General features: G+C 54.8%; 2 protein-coding genes across 2 annotated transcripts; both read left to right on the top strand.

Moving 5' to 3' along the window:
* Positions 1-242: 242 nt before the first annotated feature.
* Positions 243-16101, top strand: PGAP6 (post-GPI attachment to proteins 6). Its single transcript, XM_057406556.1, has 13 exons — positions 243-371; positions 4703-4880; positions 6494-6701; positions 6788-6921; positions 7297-7562; positions 8448-8776; positions 9516-9609; positions 10153-10276; positions 10978-11114; positions 13091-13269; positions 13722-13868; positions 14253-14369; positions 15241-16101. The coding sequence occupies exons 1-13, from the start codon at positions 272-274 to the stop codon at positions 15535-15537; spliced, it is 2310 nt and encodes a 769-aa protein (XP_057262539.1). The 5' UTR covers positions 243-271; the 3' UTR covers positions 15538-16101.
* Positions 16102-17626: 1525 nt separating this feature from the next.
* On the top strand, positions 17627-20460 carry MRPL28 (mitochondrial ribosomal protein L28). Its single transcript, XM_057406572.1, has 5 exons — positions 17627-17943; positions 18107-18259; positions 18541-18675; positions 19355-19441; positions 20078-20460. Exons 1-5 carry the CDS (start codon positions 17656-17658, stop codon positions 20153-20155), a joined length of 741 nt encoding a protein of 246 aa, XP_057262555.1. The 5' UTR covers positions 17627-17655; the 3' UTR covers positions 20156-20460.
* The last annotated feature ends 2842 nt before the right edge of the window (positions 20461-23302 follow it).

Raw genomic sequence — 23302 nt, 5'->3', positions numbered from 1 at the left:
GGAGACCGGAGACCAGATCCCCTCAGCCCCGAGCACCGCAGGCTGCTCCGGGCCGCCCACCCCCCGCCCCGCTCCGTGCACGTCCCGGTGCCGCAGGAGCTCGACGCTGCCCCGGCCGCGGGTGTCCCCAGGCCGCAGCGCTCCCGGGGGCGGTGGTTCCGCCGGGGGCGGGCCGGGGCGGGGCGGGCCGGCGGAAGCGGGCGGTGGCAGCGCGGGGATGTCGCTGCGGGGCGGGCGGCGGGCGGCGATGTCGGGGTAACGCCGGGCGGCCATGGCGCGGGGGGGCGGCCCGCCGCTGCGGCGGCTGCTGCTGCTGCTCCTGCTGCAGCTCCTGGCGCTCCCCGCCGGCAGCGGCAGCCGCGCCGGGCCCGGTGAGTCCCGGCCGGGGAGCGGGAGGGGGCTCGGGGATGCTCCGCGGGCACAGGGACACAGGGGCACGTCCGGCGGAGGAGCCGGGCTGGGCGGCCTCGCTGCCCGCCTGGGAGAGTCCCGGCGGCAGAGGCGCCGGTGGGAAACCGACCGGGTCACGTTAAAGTGAGAGGGGACCTGCCTGCCGCGCAGCGCCGGGAGCCGGTCTGAGCCCCGCTGCTCCTGACAGGGGCGGCTTTGAGGTAGCGTCGCGATTTCTCGATGTGATTTGGGTGGTGGGGGCTCTGGGAGCTGTCTCTGGTGGAGCAGCGCTTGTGTCCGGCGCTGCAGAGCAGCGAGAGGTCAGGCACGGTCCCAGAGGGGTTTCTGCTGTACTTGCGGTGGCAGCGATGGGTCTGCTTGGTTTTGCTTGGTTCTGAGGTTACTTTACTTCCAGCACATCCAGGCGGCTGGGATGGAGCGGAGGGCTTGCAGAAATGTGGGTTGCTCTCTGTGGCGGTGATGGGGATCTGGGGTGCACGGGAACTGAGTCTCCCCATGCAGAGGGTCAGCCCGTGGCTGCAGTGGTGGACAGGCTTGGGAACGTGAGGTTGTTTGCCTGCTTCACCCCATCATAGAGATAGGCTTGTGCCAGCGGTGCCTATCCACTGTTGATGGAGCATAATGACTTCCTCATAGTCTGCAAAGCCTGGAGCTGCTCCGGGGAGCTGATGGACGAGATGGCCTTTTGCCCCAGGCCCACCCTCCTCTGGCATCCTGCTAACTGGGTTCCCAGCCCTGAGGAACTGCCCCTGCCCTTGAGGTGTGGTGGTTGGTTTATCTTGGTGCTGTCCCACCGGCTGGGGAAGTGTCCCCACAGAGTCAGGTCTGGGCACTGGTCGAGATCAGTTCCGCCCCAGAGGAGCGAGGGGTCCTCTTCCTGGAACATTTATGGATGGATTTTTGACCTGGGCTATAGGAACAGGGTGTCTGTTACATTATAAATGGGCAAACATCCTGCCACGTAGCCAAGTCTTTACTTGAGTCAGACTGATCATCATCTCTGTAGCTCTAGACAGTGTCTGCTTTGAGATGAGGGTTTCATCCTTTTGATGGGAAGCCCTGAAACCAAGGTATCACTTCCTAAAACTACCATGATCTCATGGTAGTTTGGACAAACAAACCCATGCTCTTGCAGGTGGCTCTTTACTCTGAGAGTCAAATAACGCATCTCTCTGCATCTGTGATTCTGCTGCACTTTGTTTTTTGTCTTAAAAACACTTTTTTTAATGCTTTTTGCATAATAGGTTTGAAAAGTGCTTATGTGGAATCTGGATGGCAGAGGATGGAAACAACATCCATTTGACATTTGACAATCCCCTTGCTCAGTTTAAAGGCTTGTGAACATCATGGAACAGTCGAGTGGGACTTTCCAGGTGTTGCTGTGCTGGTGCAGAGCATACTGAATAGATGGGGACAGACACATACAGAGCGAGCAAATACAAGAGCGTGTGTTCTCGATGCAGATGGGCTGCCAAAGTAAACGCCTTGCTTGCGGGTGACCTGTCTTTCTGTCTTTCCTCTGCTGATACTCAGTTTATCTGCTTGTGGTGCTTCCTTGTCAGCCCAGGTGCAGCTCTGGGGTGCCCAGCACAGCAAAGCCTGTGAGCAGGGGCCAGTTCTCACCATGAGAAGCTGCTTCTGGACAGGCTTTGTCCACGCAGGTGTGTTGTTGATACAGCCTCAGCTGCTGCTGACCTGGTCACCGGCAGCGTGTGAGCAGGGCAGGTCTGCCCGCCTGCCCTCAGCCTGGCACTGTGCTTGAGCTGGTGCCATGTAATTGACCAGTCCTTAATAAATAGCGCTGCTCATTGCATGGGGTTTTAATTCTGCAGCCTGGCTGCCCTCTCCTCCCCAAGAACCACACAAATCACGCTTCAGCTTCAAGAGGACGTGCTGGGTGGGTGGTGACCATGGCTGTTGGCTGTGCAGAGCTCGACGGCTGGTGGGGTTAGAATGATAGAATCCTAGTATGGTTTGTGTTGGAAGGGACCTTACATATCATCCAGTTCCAACCCACTGCCACAGGTAGGGACACCTTGCACTAGAGCAGGTTGCTCCAAGCCCCATCCAACCTGGCCTTGAACACTGCCAGGGATGGGGCAGCCACAGCTTCTCTGGGCAACCTGTACCAGCGCCTCAGCATCCTCACAGGGAAGAGCTTTTTCCTAATATCTAATCTAAATCTCCTCTCAGTTTAAAGCCATTCCCCCTTGCCCTGTCACTACAGACCCTTGCAAAAAGCCCCTCTCCAGCTTTCTTGTCAGCCCCTTTAGGCACTGGAAGCTGCTCCAAGGTCTCCCCAGAGCCTTCTCTTCTCCAGGCTGAACAAGCCCAGCTCTCTCAGGCTGGAGCAGCTTTTATCAAGGCAGGAGGACTTATCCCTGTGCAGGCTGTCTGATGGGACATGTTGCATTGGGCTCTCCCAGCTCTAATCACGCTTTGTGTCCCTGTCTACCCACATCCTTTGTCCAAACACCTCTATGGACCTCCAGAAACAAACATGCCTTCTGCATGCAGACTGCAGCTGGGGTACAGACACCACTGATTAAACATTGCTCCCTTCTGTAACTCCTCTGCAGCAAATGTAACTGGGCTCACTACGATCAGCGCAGGGGATCACAGCCAGCTCTTGTCCGTAGTAGCCCACGCACTGTGCTGCCTTGCAGCCAGGGAGCATTTGCTTCAAAAGCCCCTTTTGTGGTCTCTGCTCCTCGCTGGCGTAGAGAGCAGCACAGCCCTGGCATGGGGGAAAGCTCTGCACACAGGCTGACAGCTTGTCGCTGTCCTGCCCAAGGCTCACCCTTCCCCTGGGTGCCCTCGCCTGGCCCTGTGCATTGAGGTGCTGCAGGAGCTGCTCCCTTGGCTGGACCCTGTGGGTGCGTGGCCACACTCTTCCTCCGGTTGGCTTGCATGGCTGGTATTTCTTGTTCCCCTGTTTCCTCCTTTCCTTGTCAGGTTTACAGGGTGCCCGGAGGCTTTGGCTTGGTAATTTGCCAGGGAATTAAACCCATGATTACTGTTCCTGTCTCTTTGCAGCGCTGTGGGTGAAGGTCAGCATTCATCCTGCTTTGGGGCATGAATCATAGTTCCTGCTAGGATTAGATTCCTCTTGGCATAAAGTACATCCCAAGGCTCTGGTCCTGCTTGAGGATTGTTTCCTCTTTCTTTGGCATCTTTCTTAAACTCTGTTGGGTCCTCTGTGTTTCCAGCATGACCCTGTGCAGTGCTGGAGGAAGGCAAGTTAAACCGTACTTGCTGCTTTATTCTCTGTTACAAATGAGGAATCTCTGGCTGAAAGATGATTTCTTCCACTCCAGGGAATTCCGGAGTAGAAAGGGAACATCTGGAGGACTTGGCAGAGATGTGAAGATGTTTTCTTCTACCCTTTTGCTGAGTGTTATGAGCCTTGTTTTTGGGTGGGCAACCTGTGCGGTTTCGTCCTCTTGTCAGCCCTGGTGTGATGTTGTTTTTCCATCCCGGCGCTGCAGTCTGGCTGGTTCCTTGCATACAATAGCACTGATGTACAATTTGCAGGTGGAATTATCAGCGGGCTGGGGGTAATCCATAAGCATAGCTGGGCAGAGGGGTGGATGGTGGATCTAGTTAGTCCTGATGGCACTTTGACTGAATAGCTGTAGTTTTGCATGATCTTTCAGCCTACCCTGGGGCTGTTCTAGCTATCACAGCAGCCTTTCTTCCAGGTAGGAGAATCTTTAGACTTCAGCAGGTACATCTGAAAGTGGAATTAGGTTTGCAGCACATGAATTTTCATCACATTGTGTGTCACAGGGAGGCAGTGGGTTGTGCTGTACGTGTGTCTTAAGCTGGGTAAGACAGATAAGGTTAGATCATGTGCTCAGCAGAGAGATGAGGGCACAGCTCTTGACTGTGTGTACCTGCTGCTGGGCCCTCGAGCACCCCTGCACTACCTGCACCCGTCTGCTCTGCACTGTTTGTCCCTGCTGCCTACTCTATGGTCCTTTCTTGTGACATCAACTTTTACTCCGACCTTTTCCTCCTCTCAATGTCTCTGGTGATCTGTCATCTTCAGAGCGCATCTTGCAGAGGGTACTTTTAGTGCTCTCTGGCTCCAGGTGATGGTTTTGTAGCAGGGGTGTGGATGGTTCTGGCTGGATCACAGTGTATTTAGTGGGACTGGGATGAGAAACCAGGGACACAAAGGGCTCCTCTCCAGCAACCTTTAGACTCCTGTGTGCTCCTGTGGGTGGTTCAGCCCTGCAGCCTGCCCCCAGCAGCCACCCCAGCAAGTGCTGTGCTCTCTGCCTTTCAGACTCCATGTATGTCTCTGAGTACTTCTCTCAGAGTGCACAGAAGCTGTCCTTCTACAGCTGGTATGGGAACGCTAAGCTCTTCCACTTCCATGTGCCGGAAGAAACTGTGCTGCTTCGCTGGCTTCTGCAAGCATCCCGGGGAAAAGGACCTGAGTGCACCGACATGGAGATCACAGTGTATGTATGTCCCTGTGCCGGTGCTTGCCCATGTGGGCTTCCTTTCCTTCTCTTGTCCTTGTTGTTCATGGTTGTGGTTGGTTGATTGTAGGATGTTGGACATGTGTTTTCTAGTTGAAAAAGCCATAGTTTCTTCATGTAGCAGCACTAAATCTGTGTTTAAACCTGTAGGAGCGTAAACCTGTAGGAACATTTTGTTTAAACCTGTGTTTAAACCTGTTGGAGCATTTTGTGTTCCTGTTATCAGTGCATCTGTGGCTGTCTGTCAGATGCGGTGTCTAAGAGACGCCTTAGAAGCACTGGAGATAGCTCCACAGTGAGGCTGGTGTTGCTGCTCATAAGCAAAAGTGTTTCTGGACCTTTCTGTGCCTGGCAGGATCCTGCACATGGTACCAAAGGATGTAGCAGGACTACAGGGGGTTTGAGAGGACCCCAACCGACTGGAGACAGCCAAATTCCCCAGCACAGAGGAACTGAATAGAGTGGGGACACTTTGTGAGGCATGCAACTGTGTGTGGAGCAGAGATAGGAGAGGAATGCCCAGTCTTGCAGACACAAGAGCATGAGAAGATTGCAAACCTAATGCCAGTGAAAGAAATGCTGCCTAAAGCAGTACTTGAGGTGGAGGATTTCAGGACTTTGAGCTGTAGCTTGGGAGGATACCAAGCTTCCTGGGCAAGTTGTGCCCATGGAGACACATGGGTCTCTGGCACCCACTCCACAGAGGTCTCAGGAGTGACTGCAGCAGCTCGACTTGCACTTCCCTGGTCTGTCCTGGACACAGATCAGTGCTCTCAGCTGCTCCAGAGCATCCTAGCACAGCTGATCTTCTTTTCTGCTTTCCAGAAAGGTTTCCAATAGCTTGGGGATGTGAGGGACAAGGCAACAGCTAAACAATACCCTAAGAAATGAAGACCAGCCCAGCTAAGCTCAAACGGGTTAACACCATATCCACTGTCATGTTTGCCTGCTGGACCCGTTACGTGCGGTTGCACTGCAGTCCAAAAGCAAGCAAATTGAACACCAGATTGGCTGCCCAAATAAATATCTCGCGTGTTACTTTGCTGCCTGCTTTTCTGCTGCTTCAAATGCTGGGCTGCTTATCTGGGAAGCCAAAGTGCTGTTGTACTGAAGTCAGTCACATGGACCTTCCTTGGTAAGCATCTTCTTAGTCTGTCTGCCTGCCCTTCTTAAGAGAAGAAATAGGGAAGATGTAAATCTTGGCTAGAAAATAAAAGCTCTCTGTTGACGATTCAGCCTATATGGGGAATTTGCTGATGGTTATAAAAAAGGAGTAGTTTTGCGCCTGGGGCTTAACCTTAGTAAGTGTGAAAATTTGCTTTCAGGCTTCATGGAATTATGTAAATCCTTATCTTAATAAGCAGCCAAGTTAAACCAATCTCTAAATAAATCCCAGATAAGCTAATAGCAGCCAGTCCTCATCAGATGAAAATGATGGCTCTTGTGGCCCACTTGAAAATGTGGGGTTTTCCACCCTGCTCCCTCTCAGATCCCAGGCCAACCTGGGTGTCCCCTGATGAGCTTGTATCCCAGTTTGTTTTGCCAGTGTCTTTACACCCCTTGATTTATTTGCATTCTGGTTTCTCTCACAGGCACTTTCGTTATGGGGCCCCTCCTGTAATTAACCCACTGGGCACTCGTTTTCCTGCTAATGCCACTGTCCGTCCTTCCTATAACATCAGCATCACTCTGAGCAGTGCTGTGCAGAACACCACATTTGTGAACATCACCAGCCCTGCTGCTGGAGACTGGTTCATCGCTGCCCACCTCCCTGAGGCTGCTGGCAGGATTGAAGTGAAGGTGAGGGTCCTGGTGAAGCTCTCAGCCATCGTGCTCTGCTCAGTGTGTCTTGCCACAGCTGACCCATCTGCTCTCCCCTCCTGCAGGGTTTCTCCACTCCATGCCCCTATATGTTCCAGGCAGATATGTTTGTGCTCAGACTCACTGATATGCCTGTTCTGGAGCCTGGTGTTGCCATGCCACAAACAGTTGTCTCGCCTGCTAAGCCACTGCATGTCAAGTGAGTGAGAGCAGCGGGTGGAAGGACTTATGGCCATGGTGGGGCGGGATTTCCCATGGGTGCTGCTTAGGGGAAGCCACTGTTGTTCCCGTGTGGGGCTGGAGCTGGCTCTCCGTGCCTGTTTGCCAAGCTCCCTGCAGCAGTGGTAGGGTTTGCACAGGGAGCACGCGCTTCTCCAGCTCTTCCCGGGTGGTCCTAGAGGTCCAGCTGTGGGAATTGTAGTTCTTGGAGATGTTTCCCTTGGGAAGGATGTTCACAACACCAAGCAGAACCAGCCAGCTCTTGCCACAAAACCCCATCACTGTGGTGGGTCACAGCTGGCTTATGTGGAGAGCACAAAGCTCTGCCAACTGCTGGTCTCCCTTCCTCCTGCAGGGTCTTCGTTCCCAAGCATGCTGCGGGGATGCGGTTTGAGCTGCGAAGCTGTGTGGCAAGCGAGCGGAAAGCGTGTGCCGTGCGGGTAGTGCTGGGCTCCATCACACTGCCCCAGTCCTTCCAGAAGATCATCACCTGCACTGGGAACGTAAACTGCAGCCTGGCCCTGGAGTCACCCCCCTGGGAGAAGTGGCTGCAGATCATGGTGGAGAGTCTTGGCCCTACCAATGCCAGTGTGTCTGTGCAGATGCTGGCTTCTTTCACAGGTGGGCTTCCACTTTCTCTAGCCCTGTGGGAAGGACCAGAGAGAACTTTGTGTCTACTGTGTCTCTCTTGAGCCTTGGGGTGGGTGGCTGTCTTCCCTAGCATGCTGGCATAACCTTGGGGGCTGGAACATAGTTGTTGCTTTGAGGTCAAAAATGAAGGCTTCAGTGTTCACCCAAGAGGGAACTCCCTGGAGATGCCTGTTTTGGAAACGCCTGAAAAGTTTGGGGTCTCTGAAGCAATGATATTTTCCAAAGCCTGTTTGTGAAGTAGTGCCTGACTTACTTGAAATCTTGTGGGGAAAGTAATTTGGGGTTACTGCACTGTGATGTTATGTTGACTGTCGATTGGGAATAAGCAGGCTACAGACAAGAAACCATTTCACAGAGGTTTCTTTGGGGTAATGTCTTGGGTAGCGAGGGGATGTCACCATTTTGGGTGACACCCTGTGACTCAGAAGGTTACAAGGTCCTTGTGGCTGTGACAGGCACCTTTGCATCCTCCTATTACATGACCATAATCCCTGTTTGACTCTTGGAAGCTCACCAACGAGGCACATTTTCTGCTGGGGGTTCTGCCATCCCCTCTTCAAAGCAGAGCCTGAACCCATGTGCTGGAGGGCCTTGCACTCACAGTCGAGGTGTTAGAGGGGAGCACTAGAGTCTCTGGGAGCGATGGACAAGGGTCCATCATGTTCCAACTTGTGGATGCTGATGCTAGAGTTCCCTCTGCAAAGATGGTGCCTTTCAGGGGCTGTAGCGAATGCATGAACCACCTGAAATACCTCCAGTTTATGCTGTCACTTGACGGTCTGGAGCTGCTGGGGCCCTGCCTGGATGAGATGCTAGTCCTGCCTGTGCTGATTCCTTTCCCTTTTTGCTTTACAGCTTGCAGACCAGGAAGTACCAGTTCATTTCTTAACTTCAGCAGCCTAAACCAGAGCCAAACTGGTCCCAGACCAGGTAGCACAGGAGCAGCAGGGAGCTCCGCTCTGTCTGCCACAGAGGCTTCACACAACATCTCTGGCCAGAGGAGCTTCTGCCTGCAGAACCAGCCCGTCGTTCGTGAGGATCTGGATGTGGTGTCTGTGCGCTACAGGCTCTTGAATGGTCCCAGTGTGCCTGTGAACAACCTCTCCCCGACCCTGCTCCTCCTCAGCCTGAACACTGGCATGGACAGCGGGGGTTCCCTCGTGATCAGTCTCTTGCTTAACAAGGTGTGGAGGCTCTCAGATGGGATTGTCTCCCCTTTGCAGGGCTCTGTGCCTGCTCCTGGGTGGGTTTGTCAGCAAACTCCAGGGGTTGTAGGTACCGGTGGGACTATTTATCTTCCCTTTTGTTGTCACAAAACACTCTGAGCTTCTTTTAGCTACTTCCAGCATGTCCCACCTGCCAGCTCCAGTTCAGGTGCCACAGCTTGCTGGCATGTGGTGGCAGTGACGCAGAGGAGATGAAATGGAAAGCAGCTGCAGTGCCATCTTCTGCACAGGAGCCTGGCACCCTGCCACCAGGATAGGAAACTGAGCAGGGAAACCCAGGGATGTTCCTGCCCAAGTCACTGATTCCCAGTCCCCTTCAGTGACATCCCAAAATCAGCCCCCTGAAATTCTGTGTAAGTTCCTGAGGGCTGCAGCAGGGCTCAGCCCTGGTGTCCTGCTGCCTCTGGCTCCTGCCGCTGTGCTCCTGCTGAAGCGATGTGTGAGTGCCCCAGCTCTGGGGCAGTTTCCCCATGAGGCCCCCCACAAGCCCCTCTTGCCTTTCAGCCAGCTTGTGACATGGTGGCAGCGCAGGGTGAGCTGAGCATGGGTTTGCCCAGGAAAAGCTGCTGAGTTGCTGGGTGACCTTGATCTGCAGGGTTCATTGTCCCCTGCTGCTCCTGGGGGCAGCATGGGAGAGGAGTTGTGCCAGGGGGTGGCATCGGGCGCTCTGACCTGGGACACTGCTCTGTTTGCACAGACATCCGTGAACCTGGCCAATGCCTCCGTGGTAGCATGTGTGAGTGCTGCTTCACCGGTGCTGTCCTTCAATGCCACACACAACTGCAGCACAGGTAGGAGACGCTGGCACCTGATGCCAGCTCAGCGACACCATCTCGGGGCTTTGCTTTTAGGCTTGTGAGCTGTCAACTGACTCTGGACTTCACAGTGTCCCAAGGAAGCTGATTTTGGCACGAGCTCTTGTGAAGTCTTTGTGCTGGCATGTGCCTAAGGTGCTAGTGTGGCACCCAGAGTTAGTCTCCAACAAAGGAAGGTGTCATTACTGTCTGGGGCTCTTCCAGCCTTGTTGGCAAGAGGTTTGGGGATGGTCAAGGTATTGCTGGTGTGTAGTGAAGCTAAGCTCTGCACTGGAGGACTAGCCAAGCAAACAGGGTGCTCCAGGTACCTTGAGCTGTCTGTGCAGGGCTGAGAGCTGAGATGAAAGAATAAACAAGGGTCTCAGGGGCAAGGGTCCTCTCCATTCCCCAGGTACTTCCTGAGGATGGGAGCAGGAGCCACAGGAGCCTCTGATTCCTGTGCAGTCCATCTTGGCATAGGATTGCTGTGGGCCCTTCTCCCCTAGTCTTGGCACATCGCAGCACCCTCTTTTCCTTAAGCTTTTTTCCAGGGCTACCCTCTGAGTGTGAGCACATCCTCTGCGGAAGCGACGCTGATTGTCCTGTACCCACAGACGGATGACTGGTTCCTCTCCCTGCAGCTCACCTGCCTGAAGGGCCAGGGGTGAGTGCTGTGCCATCCCACCTCGGCGCTGGTTCAGAGCGCTCTGTCTCCACATCCCACTGCCATTGACTGGTGTAAGCAAAACCAAACCCCTGTCCTCGCCACCATGCCATGGGCTCAGCTCAGCTGGTAGCAGGTGAACTGCGGCTGCAGAGGGAACAGGGGGTGGGTGACCATCTCAGCTTGCTCGCTTGTGAGCACCCAAACAGCTTCTCTAGTGCTCAGCTGGCACATCTCATGCAGGCTGCAGATGGCAGAGCCTGGCTGGATGAGCTTCCTCTTGCCCAGGTGGATTTTGAGGTGATAAATTGGTAAATGAAAATACTGCTGTTACTCCTTTGAGGTGTCCCTTAGATGTAGGCAGCTGTGACCATACTCCTGCAGTTTGACTAGAAAGCAGAAGCTCGGTCCTTGTGTAAGGGGCCAAGGGTGCACTGTAAAACAGTGCTAGTGATACTGCAGTCAGTTATGGTCACTGGAGTCTGCTATGGGTGTCAAGAGAGCTGATGGCTGCACATCAGTTTGGCAGTTCAAGTGGAGAGGGAATCAACTCTGCTTCAAACTCTGGGGAAGGATGAATAGATCCCAGAATACCAGGGAGCTTGCATACACAGGCATGGCCTGAGCCAGAGCAGGGTGCTTCCTGGGCACAAGGCTGCCCCAGAGGACCAGTGTACCAATGTGACCTGCTCTCCTTGCAGTCATTGTAATGCTGCAGAAGCCAAAGTGACCGTCTTTGCATACCTCACCCCCTGCTTCAACGACTGTGGGCCGTACGGACAGTGCAGCCTCCTGAGAAGACATGGCTACCTCTATGCTGGCTGCAGCTGCAAGGCTGGTGAGTGCATGTTCTAGGAAGTTTTGCCATCCTCCCCAAGGGGAGGACACATGTTTATGGTGGTGGTGTTTGGGTAGGGCAGCCTGGGGTCTGCCGCAGCTGCCAGGAGCAGCCTGGTGTCACAGTGCCTGCCAAAGAGCCCTTAGCACCTCTTGGAGAGCATCCTGACTTCCCCAAGGGATGCTGTGTTCTAGGGAGCAGCGAGTATCCCAGGGAAAATGGGGAATTGGGCTGAGGACAGCTCAGGGCTTGGAGAGGTGCTCCTGAGCATCCCCAGATTGATCAGGGTGCTGGCAGGGCTGCTGGAAGTGCCTGCATCAGAGCCTGTGCCTTCCAGGGAGGTTTGTTATGTGGGGTCCTGGTATGGGTGTTACGAGGTCAGGCTGCATCCCTGCCTGTGCTTTGCCATGGTGCTGTCTCCTGCCAAGAGACAGCACGCAGGCCAGCCCTTGGGCTTGGAGGTGCCCCTGAGGGAGGAACATCTGTGTCAGCTGATAATTATCTTAACAGGATGAGAAGGCTGGGCTGTAGTCAGTGGCGTAGGGAAGATGATAGCACTGCTGTGCCTGGGTGGTACGTGTACCTGTTCCCAGCAGAAGGACAGGGTAAACTGTGGTTCAGTGCTGCTTTGGGTCTGAGCCAAGACATCCCTGCTGTCTGCTGCAGTGCTGATGATGGGTGTGGAGCGAGATGGAGAGCAGCATCCTCATTTCCCTGAGGGGTGCCAGGTTCTGGGAAACGCAGAGCACCCCAAGGGAACCGGGGAATCAGGCTGAGGACAGCTTTCTGTTGAATCACTTGGAGCAAAATGCCCCATCTGCATATTCGTGACCCAGAAATAAACTGGAGAGAGCAGTTTCCCCAGGCTCTGCCTGGCAGGGAGCCTGCACAAGGAGCAGAGCTGCTGGCTTGGTTTCTAGTGGCACTGTAGCTACTTTTAACTCTGCCTCTGGACCATGGGGTGCCTGCACATACCCAGGCTGCCCTGTGACTGACCTTCTTCCCCCAAAGCAGGGTGTGAGCAAAAATAAACTCAAAGAAAAAAAAGACAGGTGTGTGTTCACAGGAGACTGTCTTAGCTCAGTCCTTTGTCAGCAGGCTGAGAACTGTGCCCTGTGTCATCACACTGTCCTCTAGGAAATGCTCACTCCCACTGTCCTGTGCAGACTTGGGTGCCACTGCGGACTGAGGCACTGGGTTTGATCACACTAGAGAAGAGGAGTTACAATCACACCTTGGGCTGTGCATGGGGCTACAAGGACCCTGAGCTGGGCTCTTCTTGGGGAGCAGAGGGAAGGGGCAAGAGGCCACAGACCTGGGCTGCAGCAAGGAAACTTCCAGCTAAATTGAAGAAGACAGCTTTTTCCCCTGTCGGAATTGTTCATCATTGCACAGTGTCCATGGCCACATCCTTGAGGATCTTCAAATCTGTTGGGCAAGGCCAGAGCTGCAAAGCTAGAGCAATCTCACCTGGCTTTGCAGTCTGCCCCAATGTGCCAAGTGGTAGGAGGAGCCCAGTAATGTCTTCCTCAGTGCTGTGGTTCATTCTCTACCCTGGTTCCAGGGATGTGTAGGGAGCTTTCACCCAGCCTGCACCATCATGTGAAGCATCTGAGGCCCAAAAGCCTGATGTACCACCATCAAGTAGCACGTGTGTTGAGTTATTGGAGGGGTGAAAAGTACCATTCTGGACAGACCCACGCTATAGCTAGGGTGGCCTCTGCTACATGGGAACAACCTGTGGGATGCCCCCAGAGCAGATGCAGGGCACTGCTGGGGTTCCCCAAGACTTTTCACAGCAGAGCATGCAATGAGTAGAGACCATCCTGAGACCAGGAGTGGGAGTGGCTGATGGACCAAGTGAGAGGAGGCTCAGGGCTGTGAATCCTGCTTCTGAGGCATCCCAGGCTCTTGCTGGGTGCTGCAGGAAGACAGGGTAGGGCAGCGAGATCCACACAAGCCTCTCTGCTCTGCAGGTTGGGGAGGGTGGAGCTGCACGGACGATGCCAAGGCCCAGTCTATCAGTGTGCAGAACCTGGCCACCCTCCTGCTCACCCTAAGCAACCTCATGTTCCTGCCGGCCATAGCGGTTGCTGTTTATCGCTACTACCTGGTGGAGGCCTCCGTCTACACCTACACCATGTTCTTCTCCACGGTAGGGACTGCCTTTTGTCGGGTCCCCTCTCACCTCCCGCTGAGCATCAGGAATGCTGCATCAGTCTGCAGTCCTTGGTAGAGGAGCTTCTAGGATTGTTGGACAAGCACCTCCATGGGCACGTCCTGCTCCTTCAGAGCTGGGCAGAAGTGTTACTTTCACTGGGCTCTTATGTTTGGGGGTGGGAGCCCAGGGAGCAGAGATGGGTGTCTTCGTCTTGGCTGCTTCAGGAGCATTGTACTCTTGAAAGGTGCTGTCCTAGGAGCTCTCCTAGAGAGCAAGTTGATGGCTGCTCTCATCTGCTTTCTGTAAAACCATGGTGGAGCTTTGGGGAGGCACTTCCAGGAGGGATCCTGCTGCCAGGGGCTGAGCCTTCTCCTGCCTCTCCTTCCCAGAAAGCCTTGTGGTGCTGCTGGATTCACGCTAGCCTTTGCTTTTGTCCCTGGCTCTAGTTCTACCATGCGTGCGACCAGCCAGGCATCGCGGTGCTGTGCATCATGGACTACGACACACTGCAGTACTGTGACTTTTTGGGCTCTGTGGTGTCCATCTGGGTGACGATCCTGTGCATGTCCCGCGTGAAGAAGATCCTGAAATACGTGAGTGTCAGGTAACCCTGCACGCCAGGGCCAGACCTGAGCCAGCCGAGCCACGGGTGGCCGCACTGAGCCCTCTCATGGCTGCGTTTCATTTACACAGCCTAGCCCAGTGACAAAGCCTGTCCGACACTCAGTGCCACCCTGGTTTTAAACCACTGGCTTGTTCTGTCCTGGGATTGTGAACCTGTGTGCTTGTAGGGACTGGGATTTGTGGGAAAGGTTCATGGATCCTCTGGTTTCTCCTTCTGAAGGTGCTGCTCCCAAGTCCTGCATGCACGTAGGGCTGGGTGGCCAGGAGGTGAGGTCCTCCATGCCTTGGGCACGGCTGGCTGTGCTCTGGCAACAGATGAGCTGTTGGTGACAGTGGTGGTGTCTCATTCCCAGGTCCTTTTCGTCTTGGGGACCCTGTTAATTGCCATGTCCCTGCAGCTGGACCGCAGAGGGGTGTGGAACATGATGGGTCCCTGCCTCTTTGCCCTCGTCATCATGGTTGCAGCGTGGGTAAGTAAGGGCAGTGAGGCAGGACTTGCTGTCCTTTGCTCCCTTCTGGAGAATGATGGTGGCAGAGCAGACCCTGGCTACAGCCCATCCATAGGCATGGCTTGATCTGCTCCAAAAATCTCCTCAGAGTGATTTTATTTTGGCCTTTCAGTTCTTAAAAGGGGTCTGTAAGAAAGATGGGGAAAGACTTTTTAGTGGGGCCAGTTGCGACAGGGTGAGGGGTGATGGTTTTAAACTAAAAGTGGGGAGGCTTTTAGGCTGGATGTGAGGAAGAAATTCTTTACAGTGAGGGTGGTAAAATCCTGGCACAGGCTGCCCAGAGAGGTGGTGGATGCACCATCTCTGGAGACGTTAAAGGCCAGGCTGGATGTGGTTCTGGGCAACCTGATGTAGTTGAAGATGTCCGTGCTCATTGCAGGTGGGTGGACTACATGACCTATCAAGGTCCCTTCCAACCCGAACTATTCTATGATTCTGTGAAGCACTCAGATGGAGGGGGGGGGGCAAGGCAAGGTGTTTGTCCATCCCTTGTAGCTGAGAGATCCCTGGTTATGGGTCTCGGCACAATCCAGCTGCCACAGCTCCAATTGAGTGCATGCCTGTGGCTGCAGTGTTGCCCCAGAAGGGTCATCTGTTGCCCTTGCAGTGGGAAGGAGCTATAGCATCTGTGCTGGGCTTTGGTGCTACAGCTGGGTGTGGGCTTTTGCATGCAAAAGATGGGCCCAAGAAGAGGGGAGGATGAATCTCTCGGGGGCAGCAGGCACAGCTTCTTGCTGTGAGGTTGGTAGATGCTCCTGGGTCAGGCAGCACTGCCTGTGCCCCCTGTCTAAACTTCTTGGGTGCTTAACCTTCTGTGCTCTGACACCTCCAGGTTTACCATGGCGTGAAGCGCAGGCACTGCTATCCCTCCTCGTGGAAGCGCTGGGTTTTCTACCTCCTCCCAGGGATCACCTTGGCTTTCATTGCCATCTCAGTATATGCATTCATGGAAACCAATGAGAACTATTACTACACCCACAGCATCTGGCACGTGCTGGTGGCTTGCAGCGTTGCTTTCCTGCTTCCTCCTCGGGACAAGCATAAAAAGCCCTGGGCCTGGTCACAGAAGCTCACTTGTCGCTATCAGATCTGCCAGAACGACCGTGAGGAGCTGTACGCTGTGACATGAACTGTTCTGCTCCTGGTGGCAGAGGTGGAGGCTGCTGAGGTTGCTCTTGGCCTGGGCTGCCCCTCTCTCGCACGTCAGCAATCCTCTTACGTGCTTGGTCACTGGCTGGGAGGGCGCAGCATACACCAGGTTTAAAGATGAAGGTGGTGGGCTTGTCTTGTAAGGGCAAGCTTGAGGCCACCTCTGCTTTTCTGCTGGGATGGGGCAGGCTCTTTGTGGTTCTAGATCAAGGAATAGCCTGTCCTGCACCTCCCCATGGCCCTGGGGGAAATCGCCAACCCATCTTCCCCTCCTGCTGCATCCATGAGGCTTGGGCTTAGCCCGCACTGAGCTGCACCCCCTTTCCTAGCAGAGGGCTGTGAGGCAGGGGTTTCCCCTGCTGTCCTGCAGTCAGCATTTGAACCCAAGAAAGATGGGTTTCTTCTGACCTGGGGGACAAACACTGCCTCATGCCCTTGGTGCTGGTGGGGAGGAAGCTGATCCTGGTGTGTACGGGGCCCTTGTCTGCCATCTCCACGGGGGTCTCGAGCCTCTCTTGCTACGAAACGGGCAGTGCTGCTCTTACCTAGTCCTGGTTCTGGGGAGGGGAAGAACAAGGCTGGGCCCTGGGCCCTGGATTCAGGCTCAGACTTCGCAGGAATGTGAAAAAAACAAGGTGGGGACATGCAAGAAGAAGCAGCAGCATCTCGCCCAGAGCTGTGAAACCTGCAGCAGTGCAGGGTTCAGTCCAAGTTAATTTTAGCCGTCAGCTCAGCTAGAAGGAGCCAGGCTGCTGCACTGTCCCCTTCCTCCCTTGATGTTCAGGTATTTACAGTCTTCTTCCCTTTTGTGGGTTTGGTGTGTGTGCAGCTCTGCCTGGGGCAGTGTGTGTGGTCCAGGACGGGGTCTGAGCTGCACACTCCCTGCTCTTCCAGCCTGCTGTGCCTGGGAGGCTGGATGTGCTGCAGGATCACAGCCGATCTGAGGCCACTGGCAGCATCTTGCCCCAGCCAGGAGTTTTGCCATGGGCTCCCCAGATGTCTACGGTCTCCTCTGCAGTGTCTGTCTCACCTTAGCCTTACTAAAGGGCATGCAGACATCAGAAGGCAAGGGCAGAAGCTTAGCAACCAGGAAAGCTGGCTTTGCCCACCCATATCCTATAGATAGAGCTCAAATACACTGTTTCTTGCTGGTTGATTCCAGCGGTCAGCTGGGTGTAGGCTGCTGGAAGCCCCTCCTCAGGTGGCTCTGTGGAGGAAAGAGCTATTTATGAAGGATTTGCCTCCTCGGGATTCTTTCTTTGCTTTGAAGAGCAGCCAGCCTCCTGCTCAGCTCTGCACTTTACCCTCTGCCTCCCCTCCTCTTCAAGCTCTGACTTCCTAAGCAGGTGAAGGGCACTCGCCTGAACCCAGCGACGCTGTCCTATCACCCGTGTCCTGCATTTCCCGTTGCTGCAGCCATCCACGCCAGCAGGATGGAACTGGGGTGAGGGACATGGGGCCCTCAGGGCTTCTCGAACTCTTATCACTTTTAGGCACTTTCCCCCCGGTTTCGGTTTGCACAGTGGCGTTGCAGCCCCAGTACCGTGCCAGGAGCTCCTGCCGCTCCATCAGCCGTGCCCTCCGTGCCGGGCTGCCCGTTACCGGAGAAAGCAATAATAATTCCTCACCGGGCCTTTGGGGCGAGAAATCCCGCTACCGTGATTGTTTATTTTGTGTTGATCGTGGACGTTGTGCTCTATGCCTCCTGCTGCCCTAGCACAAGGTTGCATTCGGTGGCGGTGGTGTTCATTATCTGGGGTAAGATCTGAGCGAATTCCTGGGGAAAGAACAGGTTTGTTGGGTTCATTTCCTTTGCTGTTACTACCTGTGATTATTTTATACGGTGGATTTTAACGCTTACAGTTTTATAATCCAATAAAGCTATTTGAGGGCACGGCCGCGCCATCGCCGTGAGGGAGAAACGCGGCGCGGCGCGGCCCCTGCCGGCCGTCGCCGTCCTCGTCCCGTCGCCGTCCTCGTCCCGTCGCCGTCGTCTTCCCCGTCGCCGCAGCTCCACCCGCGCCAGCCGCTGCGCGGCGTTGGCGGCGCCGGTTCCGGGCGCGGTGCGCGCCGGGAGCGGAAGCGGCGGCGGGGAGCGATGCCGCTGCACCGGTTCGCGCCGCGGCTGTGGCCGGAGCTGCGGCTGCGGGAGGGGATTTGCGCGCGGCTGCCGCAGCACTACCTGCGGGAGCTGCGGGACGAGACCCCGCCCACCCCCGTGCACTGGCGGCCGCACGGCCTCCGCAGCCGCCGCAACCCGCGCACCGGGCAGTGGGAGCGCGTGCAGGACGTGCCCGTGCCCGTGTACCTGCCGCGCGCGGCGCACGAGGGGCTCTGGGGCGGGGAGGGCTGGATCCGCGGCTTCCGGTACGCGCGCAATGACAAGGTGAGCGCTGCGGCACGGCCTGGCCCTGCGCCGGTGCCGCCGGAGGGGCGCGGGGGCGGTTCCGGGGGCTGGGGACGGTGGGGCCTGACCGCCGCACACCCGGCCCTGGCGCAGCCGCTCGGGGAAGGCGGCGGCCCCGGGCGCTGACCCGGTCTGTGCCCAGCTCTCCACCAGGCTGCCCAAGATCTGGAAGCCGCAGCTCTTCGAGCGGCAGTTCTACAGCGAGATCCTGGACGCCACGCTGACCATCACCGTCACCATGCGCACTCTGGACCTCATCGACGAGGCCTACGGCTTTGACTTCTACATCCTCAAGGTAGGGCGCTGTGCACGCAGGCATCTGCTGTTAATGTGTTAGTGCGTGTCAAAAGCTTCCAGCCTTTGGTAACCCCTTGACTTGGTGTTAAAGGTCAGAACCGGGATCAAATTAGCTCCAGGACAATCCTAAGGGATTATTTTCGGTTTCATAACGCATGTCTTGAAAGCCTCTATAGCGTGTGGATAAACCATCTAATGTTGTCTATGTGCTGATAGACTCGAGTGTTCTTTAGCAGCTGGACTTCTGGTGCAGTTTAACATCTGACTTTATTTCTCCAGACCCCAAAAGCTGATATGTGCTCGAAGCTCGGGATGGATTTGAAGCGAACAATGCTGCTGCGACTTGCACGGCAGGATCCTAAACTGCATCCCGATGATCCAGCTAAGAGAGAGGCCATCTATAACAAGTACAAGGTGGGCGCCTGACCTGCAGCTCCTGCCCTGGTGTCTGCAGTGGTGTTTGTGGGTTGTCCATGTTGATAATCTAATCACCCAGTCCCTGCACAGACCAGTGTTAATGCTTCTGTGTTCAGATTTAAGGCTACAGCCAAAGAAGGCGTAAGCACAATTTATCAGGCTTTTTATGTCTCTGGGGGCTGCCAATTTCGGTATGATTACTTGGGAAGACAAGCCTGTGTGTCTACTGTGATTGAGCTCAGTGAGGGTCTGCAATAAGCCCTGGCTGGAGCCAGCACTGCCAACAGCAGCAAGAATTTGTAGTGATGCTGCAGTGAGGAGACCACAGCTCCTGTGTGCGGTTTAGCGTTGTGCAGCTGGTGGTGGCTGCCAGCATAGAAACACCTCCATAGAAGCATCCACAGTCCATGGAGTTGTGCTGAGAAACAGCCCCAGGACTACACAAAGGGGAGGCACAGCAGCGGCCATGGCTGATTGGAGAAAGCAGGACTCTTGCTGCGGGGCAAGGAGAGGTAGGAAGTAGACTTCAGTTGCCAGCAATGAGGGAAGGGTGTTTTAGGATATATGCATAGTAATGCTCCTGCTGGATTGCATGTTTGTGAGAGGTGGGCATAGAGGGGCTTTGCATCTCAGTCATCTGGAAAGACTGTACCACCTGCTCCTTCCTTTATCACAGGAATTTGTAATTCCAGAAGAGGAAGCTGAATGGGTCGGCTTGAGTTTAGAAGAAGCAATAGAAAAACAGAGGCTCCTAGAAAAAAAGGTGAGTTCCTGAGGCAGTGCTTGGCACTGAGGTGCCTCAGCTGCATCAGGCTGCACATCCACCTGATCTGAACAGCCTGAGCGCTCCTGAGGGATGATCCGAAACTCCTGAGCAGCAACATGAGCCTCTCATGGCGACATTTCCCCCAGACCTGTTGGCTCCCATTTTGCCTGCAGCAGGAGCAAAAAGGTCAGAAGCACTGACTGTATGAGGTGGTGCTGGACCCTGAACCCCATGGGGCTGCAGCTTCTTCAAGGGGTGTGTTCACCCAATGTGCTTTAGTACAGCCCCGATTGAGGGCAATGTGAGGAGGGAGGGAAGCATTTTTAGAATGAAAGGGAACCCTGGTAGATGCTGCTGATTCCCGTGTGCAGGCAGAAGGGGGAAAAGCTGATGAATGTCCCACACGGGTGCCTGACATCTGTGAGGGAAGGTTACAGAGCTCAAAGCAGATGTCTCTGGGGAAGTAGCAGGTTGCCTTGTTAAGCCACTGAAAAATACCTGACCACGTCTTGCTCTGGTGTTAACTGTTGGCACTCCCACAGCAGTGGCTCCCAGAGTTCTCCAGCAGGCTGCACCCCTTGCTGCTGTGCAGGTTCACTCCTTGTAAGTGGCTTATTCTCTGTCTTGTTTCAGGACCCTGTCCCGCTCTTTAAGGTGTATGCTGAAGAGCTCGTCAACCAGCTTAAAGAACAGGCAGAGAAGAAGCAGTAGAAGAAACCTGTGAGCAAAACCCCTGCTGCAGATCAGGCTATGGGGTTCAGTGAGTCTTCAGTCTGAACCACATCTGTGTGGAAGGGGCCACATGAAGAGCGTGCCCAAGAGCATGCTGCAGTTATTGAAGTCTAACAACAGCATAAATTCATGAGGAACTGTTCTTGTGGCCTCTGAAAGTGTTCCTGTAAGATTGACTTAATGTGGTCCTGCCTTTGCAAGTAGTTGGCTGCTGTTGAGAGTTTGATCATGATGTAAAATGAAATATGTATTTTGGGAGTATAAGTAAACTTCTCTGATACTTATGGCTCATTAGTTTGTTCTAGCAGGGACAGGGAGACACAGTGACGGTGTAACATAGATCAATCCCCAGCCTTCTGCAGCAGGGACCCCAATTCCCTACCTCAAGCAGTGGGGCTCAGCTTGCTGGCCACTCTGACCCCTTGGTCCCAAGGATACCAAGGCTGTTCCTGTTTGAAGTTGGTGACTTTTAAATCTTTCATTCTGTAAAAATGTAGCTGAAGTGGGTGCTCAAGCCTTTGCTCCTGTCTGGCAATAAGGGATTGTAAAGCATTTGCCATAATTACATGCTGATGAACAGCACTGTGTATTATGGGTGTCATCTGTAAGCTTCATGGTCCTGAGTGTTGCTGGATGGAGAAAAAAAGTCTCTCTTCCATTTCCCTTCAGCTCAGAGGTAAGGCACAAGCACAGAGCTTGCAGGATGGACCTCATGTGAGCTGTATCTCTGGATTGTCACCCCTGGAAGAGACTTAACCATGTCTTGGGACAAGACATGCTCCTCCTCTCTATAAGGGCGAGTGTGTTGTCTTAGTTTCTGAACCACAGGAGAGAGAGGCTGGGCTTGTAGAGCGGTGTATGGCTGGCCCCTTCTGCACAGGGAGGGAGTAGGATCGGAGAGAGGAAATTCACACAGCCTTAATGTCTGCCTTAAAGATTCAGGGGATAGGTGGTTGGTGGGGAGGCACAGACCTGGGATGACAGGAGTGGTGAGGTGAACGCCATCTAAATGATGGCATTTCCTGAAGACCAGACTTCTCTGCTGCTTTCTGGGCCAGGGAATGGGTTGGAGCCCTTGCAAGGGGTATTTGAGCCCCAGGGTGAGTGTAGCAGAGTTGTGCAGCCCCTGACTGGTAGGGATGGTTGGTCAGGGGCTGTGCTGTCTCTGCATGGGCGCAGGAGGCTCAGTGCCACAGGGGATGGTTGGGTGGCAAAAGCTGGGGTGTTTCCAGCCTGCCTGTGTCTGCTGCAGCAAGTCCAGGTTCTCAGGAGCAAACTGGTACAGAAGGTTGCATATGCTAATGAGTGATTTTGTAGCTAGGCCAGCACAAGGACGTTTGCTTATCTTTTCCCTCTTCTGCAACTGAGCTGAGAGGGAAGCTGCTGCCCATCTCCTCAGGGACCCTGACACTCTGCCCTCGTTAGAGATAATTAGCTGGGACAAGCTCCTGGTTTGACAGCTCTGCTCATCATTAGGCCAGCACAGCTCATGCATTTTAATGCAGCTCTGAGCAAAGCTCCAGACCCTGGCTCTGTCCCAGCCCCCCTCCAGTAGCTTTACTGGGTCTGGCCTCTTGGGTTATGGTAGAGCGTGGTGGGCACCTGCCTGGATCCTGCTCTCAGCGCTCGGGGATCCCAGTGCCTCAGTAGTGAAGGGCTGTTTGGGATGGCTGAGTGAGCCATTAGCAGCTGCTTCTCTAACCAGTAGGTTTTAGTTATATAAAATCATCTTACAGTTGTGTGGTGCTGTAAGGGGAGGGCTTTGGCTGCACGTCCTCCCCAGCTGCACTGGGGAGTGCAGTGGGCTTGCACTGTCCTTGCAGTGGGCTCTTCTGTGGTGCTGCTCACTGTGCGTGCCCAGGGTGTAGGATCTGCTGCCTTGGGAAGGTTTGGGGGGGTGACAGGGGTAGCAGGAGCTTTTGGCCAGAACTGAGGGGAGCTCCTACCCCGCTGCTACAGGAGCTGCAGGAGTGTCTTCATGGGTAAACTACTGGGGATGTAGTTAATCCCGACTTCTGACTTGGAGCCCTCCAGTCTCTCATCCTGCCTTTGATGAGAAACCTTCCCCTTGCTCCTTTGCCTACACCTATGTCGGATGTGGCCGGGAGCTTCCCCCAGGGACATACTCTCATGGAGATTCTCCACTGACTTCAGGAAAACAGGAAACTCTGCTTTGGAGCAGGGGAGCTGCAGCTTCAGAGGAAGCAAAGTTGAAAGCAGGGCTGGTCGCCCTTTTGTAGGCAGAGCTGCAAATGAGGTGAGGAGGGAGCCCCTGTGCAGCATTTGGGGTAGTTTGGGCTATGATACCACCTGCCAGCTTACCATGAGGAGATGAAGTAACAGCTCGGGGCCTGGTCTTAGACCTTTGCTGGTTGTGTGCCCCTTCACTTGCAACCCTGACCACACACAGAGCACTTGATTCTGCTTGTGCAGTGGCAGTGTTTACCTGTCCAGGTCAGCTCAGTCTGGCAGGTATCAGGTTCTTTCACTGCCCCAGCAAAGGCAATTGAAGGAGCTTGTAGTCTGCCATGATAACATGTTCCTGGGAAGCCACAGACCCACGGGTACAAGCTGGGGCCATCAGCTTGAGGCTGCAAACCCACCAGTGGACATGGGAAGGGCTTGGCCGCCCAGCAGAGCTCAGACCCAAGCACTGCCTCAGGCTCCAGCAAAGGTCACCAGGCTCCTGCTTCTGGCCTGAGGGTGCTGAGCACCGCTGCAGCGTGCAGATACCAGCAGCAGGCTGGGAGCAAGGACATGACAGCCACCGGCAAGCTGCCAGAGCCCTGCGCAGGGTCACCTTGGTTTGGCAGCTGAATGTAAGGCTGGAGGAGCAGCGGAGACTGCTCAGAAGGGGGAACAGGGGAAAGTGGTCTTGCCAAGAGCGCAATGAAAGGAAAAATCCACAGGAGAAAGCAAACAGGCAGGGCAGGGTTTGTGCCGATCTGTTGGTGTGCTTCCTGGACAAGGTGGATGCTGGCTGGCACCTGGATTGCTGAATCATAGAATCACAGAATGGTTTGGGTTGGAAAGGACCTTAAGATCATCCAGTTCCAACCCCCTGCCATGGGTAGGGAATCACTCGGTGGCTTTATTTGCCTGTGCAAGACTGCAGCCAGTGCTGAG

This window comes from Pezoporus wallicus, unplaced genomic scaffold (assembly GCF_028554395.1).
Source record: "Pezoporus wallicus isolate ANWC-B61680 ecotype Strahan unplaced genomic scaffold, APGP_CSIRO_Pwel_v1 contig_6155, whole genome shotgun sequence".
NCBI lineage: Eukaryota > Metazoa > Chordata > Aves > Psittaciformes > Psittacidae > Pezoporus > Pezoporus wallicus.
This window is presented reverse-complemented; position numbering and strand designations above follow the sequence as displayed.

Excerpts from the sequence above, each read along its gene's own strand:
- PGAP6 (XM_057406556.1), top strand. The coding sequence starts at position 272 with ATGGCGCGGGGGGGCGGCCCGCCGCTGCGGCGGCTGCTGCTGCTGCTC. Across the intron at positions 10,277-10,977 it reads ACCTGCCTGAAGGGCCAGGG|TCATTGTAATGCTGCAGAAG; the intron begins GTGAGTGCTGTG and ends CTCTCCTTGCAG. Across the intron at positions 13,270-13,721 it reads ACACCATGTTCTTCTCCACG|TTCTACCATGCGTGCGACCA; the intron begins GTAGGGACTGCC and ends CCCTGGCTCTAG.
- MRPL28 (XM_057406572.1), top strand. The coding sequence starts at position 17,656 with ATGCCGCTGCACCGGTTCGCGCCGCGGCTGTGGCCGGAGCTGCGGCTG. Across the intron at positions 17,944-18,106 it reads GGTACGCGCGCAATGACAAG|CTCTCCACCAGGCTGCCCAA; the intron begins GTGAGCGCTGCG and ends GTCTGTGCCCAG. Across the intron at positions 19,442-20,077 it reads AGAGGCTCCTAGAAAAAAAG|GACCCTGTCCCGCTCTTTAA; the intron begins GTGAGTTCCTGA and ends GTCTTGTTTCAG.